The sequence below is a fragment of the Bison bison genome, unplaced genomic scaffold, assembly GCF_000754665.1.
Source record: "Bison bison bison isolate TAMUID 2011002044 unplaced genomic scaffold, Bison_UMD1.0 scf7180017864264, whole genome shotgun sequence".
In the NCBI taxonomy this organism is placed as follows: domain Eukaryota; kingdom Metazoa; phylum Chordata; class Mammalia; order Artiodactyla; family Bovidae; genus Bison; species Bison bison.
Genome location: NW_011494836.1, coordinates 1,340,006 through 1,346,223, shown reverse-complemented (window position 1 = coordinate 1,346,223; position 6,218 = coordinate 1,340,006). Strand labels below are relative to the sequence as shown.

The following is a 6,218-nucleotide window of genomic DNA, read 5'->3' as shown; positions in this document are numbered from 1 at the left end:
GTACTCTGCATATAAGTTAAATAAGCAGGGTGACAATATACAGCCTTGACGTACTCCTTTTCCTATCTGGAACCAGTCTGTTGTTCTATGTCCAGTTCTAACTGTTGCTTCCTGACCTGCATATAGGTTTCTCAAGAGGGAGGTCAGGTGGTCGAGTATTCCCATCTCTTTCAGAATTTTCCACAGTTTATTGTGATCCACACAGTCAAAGGTTTTGGCATAGTCAATAAAGCAGAAATAGATGTTTTTCTGGAACTCTCTTGCTTTTTCTGATTAGTCTTCAATAAATTGGCTTATTTAATCAAGATCTGGGTGCTAAAAGTGCTCAAATGAATAAGCTAATTTTAGCGATGGTACTGGAGTAAGAAAAATGTTAAGGAGAATAGGGCCAAGTTGTTGCTATCAAGTTTAAGACTGAACTCTGGCAAAATGCTCTTGCTTGCGAAGCCAAAGTCAAGAGCCAACGTGGTAACAAGTAGTTAACTGACAGGAGTTGATCTTATGACTCATACCACAGTATTTAAGGCTCAAAACTGAAAGGAAGCTGGTGGGTCTTTATCATTTAGCAGATTAAAGGCTTGTTTAGTGACTGTCAACAGTCTTCTTTAAAATGTAAATAAATGTTAGGTAGGAAGTTAGACTGGAACAACAAGGGGAGGCCTGGCTGAAAGGGATGCAAGCTGATCTCTGAACATCCCTGACACACTCATGAGCGCTCACAGATGTTACAAAATAACCAGAGACTTTTCAACTACTGCACATGGGCCCTGGGCACACAGTGGATACAAAACAACCAGGGGGGCTTCTCCAAGTAACCTTAAGGCAGTTAGGAGGCCATTAAGGGCTCATGAATATTCTACATCTAATTATAAGATGGACTTAGGGGAAGACATATGGTAAGGCATAACAACACAGCCTGCTGTTACATAACTTGAAATTGTCAAATGGCCTTGAGTGTATGACCATTTGCATTCCTCTCGTTGATTTGTGGTGGGTACAAGCCCTACTCTGCACCAGGCGTAACCAAAAGGAGGAGACTGGACATATAATAAAAGGGGAGCCAAGAGGGATCAACTGGAAAGATGGGGAGGGCTCCTTTGGGAGTATCTCACTAAGAAAAGATCTGTCTGCTTGAGCTGAACTGAGCTGTAACTTGTCTGATGTTCCACACCTTTTGGTCCATTGCTCCAAATTTTTATTGCGATGAGACAAGAACCAAGGAAGATAAATAAACTGACCTGACATAAATTTCATGTCTTCTTAGTCCTCTAGCTAACTCAGGATCATCTAGAAGAACATGGCACATGTATCAGGCATTTAAATATTTGTTAAAAAGTATTAATGGCTAATGTGACAATAACTATTTGAGTGTATCAGATATAGAGTACTAAGCAGTTGTTTTAAAATATCTAATTTCATCCTCACAACATATTTTAACTGGAAAACTGAGGTTCAAAAAGGTCATGGAGCTTCCCTGGCGGTACAGTGGTTAAGAATCCTCCTGCCAATGCAGGGACACGGGTTTGACCCCTGGTCCTGGAAGATCCCACGTGCCCAGAGGTAACTAAGCCCACGCGTCACAACTACTGAAGCCTGTGCTCCCTACAGCCCGAGTGCAGAACAAGCCCCCATTCTCTGCAACCAGAGAAAGCACCTGTGCAGCAAGGAATACCCAACACGGTCAAAAGTAAAAGTAAATTAAGAAAAAAAAAAAGGGTATGGATCTGGGCTTCAGTTCTGGCTTGACTATTTTCTAACACTTACCTCACTTAAACTTACTGTATCTATAGGTAATACAGAGAACAAGAAAAAAAGATACAGAGATAGTTTCTATGACTTAAGGGATGTCTGGAAAGAAAGAGTAGAAAAACAGAGGGGGTAAAATCATCAAAGAAATAACAGAATTTTCAAAAGTTGAAGAAAATAAATCCTAGACCTATTCAAACTATCAATCAAGTACGAGAGCAAAATACAGATTTTGTCACATAAACAAGGGCTAAATTTACCTTCAAACAATGGTGAGAACCAGGAGGACACAAGATATTGAGAACTACAAACACACACACACACACTCTTTGTGAATAAAATCAGGCCTTTGTCACATAAAGCAAAGTAAGTTCCTAGGAAAACTGGCACGCTCATATGCCTCTTAACAGCTCAAAGAGGACAAAGTGGTGGAAGAATGTATACTCCAGTTAGCTTCTGATTTTTCAGGACAGTGTTTCCTAGACTCTCAGAAACAGTCCTGGTTCAATATATGAAACAGAGATTCATTTAAACTCAAGAGATTAAAGAAAGCTTAACACTATTTCTGGCCCATGATTATTGTTATTTTTAGAAATGGTCACATCTAAAACCAGAGAGAAAGTAGTAAAAGGTCTTTTGCCTCTCAATGAGATATGCTGGGTATTTTCCATATGTTAATATCCATTGTTCATAACTCCACAAGGTAGAACCATATTCCTATTTTACAGAAGGAAATGACACAAAAATTTAAAGACTTGACCAAGGTCCCAGAGAATTTATACATTTGTACATTTATGCAAATTAAGATTTATGAATTTGAGTATTTCTTGAAAGTCCAATAGAACTTTTAGGAATATAAATATAATATGGTATCAATCATGCATAAAGGAATTTATAATCTTACAGGAGGTACAAAAATACTTGACAAAGTTTTTGGTAACTATATATTCTGATACTTGTGAGATGATTTTAAGTTCAAGAAGAAAAGAATTAACATACTAGCTCTTAGAAACAAGAATTGATTCTGTATCAAGCAACATTTTTTTAAGAAACCAAAACTGATAAATTGTTTCACTTGTTTAATAATGGAAACCAGTCAGCTTATACTGAATCTGGTAGCTATTTAATTCATTTGAAAAGATAACGGAAAAGTCAATCAAAACTCAGTTACATATTTTAGCCACTGTGATTATGTGTACTATTTGTACATTATTCAATGTACAGAGCATTTGAGCATTAGAATCCCAAGAAACTGCCTCCTTCACATTTTTAGATGTAAGATAAGGACAATCAGTAATACACTGCTTTGAGACAATAAATGGAAAATGCTCTCTAGTGCTGCTTGTGATCACCCACCACACACGCTTCATAATTCCTGTTTTGTATTGTCACAAAATGACAAAATCTAGCAAAAATTAGAGTATAAAAGTTTACTACTTAATGAAGAAAAGTTACCTCTCTTTTTCAAGTTCTTCTAAATAACCGGTATTTTCTCTGCTTCCATTTACAAACCCTCTTCTTGGAAATGAACCCATAGGAACAGGACTGCACTCTCCTGAGCGACTAGATACAGATCCTTCTCGGCTTCCGTAAGAACGGAGGGACATTTTGGACCGTAGTTTCACTCCAGGGAAATTACTGCTATCTAAGTTAAGTTCTAAATAAAATACAGACAAGTTTTTATAAAACAACTGCTTTAAGTGATCTAAAATATTGCTAATGTAATTATATTACCTTTTAATAATGAAACCTTAGGTTCACATTTCAACCCTCAAATTTTAAACCACTTTATATATATATAAATACATTATATATATATCACATAAAGTATGCAGGAGTACTAAATTATGGCAGTTATTGAGCAGCAGATCTATAGAGGGACAGAGGGAATCCTTATCACAAATGCTGATGCTCAGAGAAATTCACTGACTACTGGTTCTATAAAAGAAATGTCCTGAAAAAAACCCAGGCCAAAGCACATATAAAAGGGTACACTTGTGGTGGTGACCTTTTGCAATATACACAAATACGTGTCATTAATAAAAAGAAGTGTTCACCTTTTGGTATAGAGACCTGCAACTTTAGATTTCTATCAGAGAAAGCCTCAAATGTATATGAGTGAATGAACAATTATTTAGGAACAGAACAGCTAAACTTTCCCTCCAAGATAGCTTGAATCAGTCCGGTGGAAAAGAAGTATGTTAAAGAAAAATTAGACAGAATGTCCTTTCTTAGATTCCTACTAGGTAATAATATACTTGGGGATCCAAAGGTAATTTCTCTGCCCACCTTCAATTACAATTAAACTTAGCTGATTTGATATTTGAATTTTTAAGTAATAAAACAAGAAAGACATTCTTTCAAAATTCTATTAAAAATGGCTTAAAATCAGTGTGTGTATGTGTATGTGTGTATGCACAAAGATAAAGCACTTCTATTCTGAATGGAACAAAGAAAGGCACTGACTCCTTCAAATGAAGCAATGGGTCCAGTCTATAGCATAAAGCTTAATAAAGGCCTACTTAATGACTGGCAGAAGAGCAATGCATTTTAGAAAGAGCTGAAAATTGTAAAGAAAGGTATCTAAAATAGTTTATTTAAAGGCAGTTAAATGTTTTAACTGAAAAAATGACAAGCAAATAGACTTTTTACATATTTGTACTTAAAAAATTACATCCTAATGCATTAGGCTAAGAAAATCCAACACCAACATTCTAATCAAGAGAAGCATTATTTGGATATATACACCTAAAGATGACAACTGGAGCTTAAAAAATTACTTTAAAACATTTTTAAAAAATTTACCTTTAAGACGCTCTAATAAATCAATCTGTCCAGAAGAAGCCATAGCTTCATCTTCAATACTTCCTTGTAGTTGTTTAAGTACTTCCTGTAAAAAAGAACACAGTATCTCAGTATGACAAAATTCTAAATAACTTTTTGAAGATATGATTTTAAGTTTCTTGGCATTTAGGTCTGCTGGGGGAAAAAAGTTATTTCAGATCTATCTGAAAACATATAAAATGCAAAGTACTTTACAGATACTATCTATTACTAATTATAAATAATAAATTACAGCCCAATGACAACACTGATACTTTGTGACAATGGTGATTACAAGTAGTCTCCACACAGTATACACAGGATAGTTAAGATATGTTATTTGTAACTTCTGAAAGAACAAAACAAGGTGGATTACTCTCATTTTTCAGATAGACCAACTGAGACTCAAAGATTTGCTGAAGACACAAAAACTAAACTTGTACCAACATGGCCATGGAAGACAGCAAATTAACACATTATGCTGTTTTATTTAACACCCCAATTGATACCAAGCATTTATGTACTCAACTTATATACATTCTACTAGTACACTGATTTATAGTCAGCAGATAGTTAAATGACTGTACGCTGTCTCCCAACTTTTGATCCATTACGTCCTTTCCCATCTAAAGCCTTCTCATAACAAATTTTTGTCAGAGAACGTTAAAAACTTTCACTTCCTACTAGTTTTTCTGTATGTTCCTTAACAATAATTTATATGTATTTTTACATTTACATATTCTGAGGCATCCCATTCTAGTTCATAACAAAATCTCTGCTGGCCAAGTAGGATTCCAAATGCAAAACAATGTATTTGAACAGTTACAATCCTACAGCTATGGGCAGTGTTCCTCTATGTGAAAAAGGATCCGTAAATAGATTGAAAAGGAAACCTGTCAAGAAGAGTAAATATAGTAAAGACTATGTCAGTGGTTTCAGAGAAGGCAATGGCACCCCACTCCAGTACTCTTTTCTGGAAAGTCCCATGGACGGAGGAGCCTGGTAGGCTGCAGTCCATGGGGTCGCCAAGAGTTGGACATGACTGAGCGACTTCACTTTCACTTTTCACTTTCATGCATTGGAGAAGGCAATGGCAACCCACTCCAGTGATCTTGCCTGGAGAATCCCAGGGATGGGGGAGCCTGGTGGGCTGCTGTCTATGGGGTCGCACAGAGTTGGACACGACTGAAGCGACTTAGCATGTCAGTGGTTTACCTTGACAGTCACATTAGAAGCATTAAGAAAAGAATTCCTATGTTAACAATAAGAAATAGCCTGTGACCTTAATGATCTGCCCTTCATATAAAGACCATGTTGGAAGTTAAAAGGCTTAGATAAGCAGATGTGGGAATATGGAGGTGATCTGCATGCTCAACAATAAAGGATTAAATAAATTTATGGCATTAGCCAAACAACAGATTATTATACAACTACAAAAATACTAAGTAATACTTAATGACATGAAAAGATGGCTCTATTAAATTAAAAAGCATGCTGCAAAATATGATCCCATTGAATGCATGTCTGCATAAAATGCACAGAGAGAAAAATACACACATTATCAAAGGTTCAGTTCAGTTCAGTTCAGTTGCTCAGTTGTGTCTGACTCTTTGCGACCCCATGAATCGCAGCACACCAGGCCTCCCTGT

The 6,218-nt window shown here is 36.3% G+C and overlaps 1 protein-coding gene across 9 annotated transcripts in view; it reads right to left on the bottom strand.

Annotated features, from left to right (window-relative positions):
- APC (adenomatous polyposis coli) overlaps window positions 1-6,218 on the bottom strand; it is a 138,160-nt gene that overhangs the window by 66,917 nt on the left and 65,025 nt on the right. For 8 of the 9 annotated variants that reach the window (XM_010848355.1, XM_010848358.1, XM_010848361.1 and 5 more), the window contains 2 exons: window positions 4,552-4,636; window positions 3,202-3,403 (listed from right to left, as the gene is read on the bottom strand). In XM_010848355.1, coding sequence (XP_010846657.1) covers window positions 3,202-3,403; window positions 4,552-4,636 — 287 coding nt within the window. Of the gene's footprint in view, window positions 1-3,201; window positions 3,404-4,551; window positions 4,639-6,218 lie in introns of those variants that run through there. The other variant, XM_010848363.1, reaches the window with a different exon arrangement.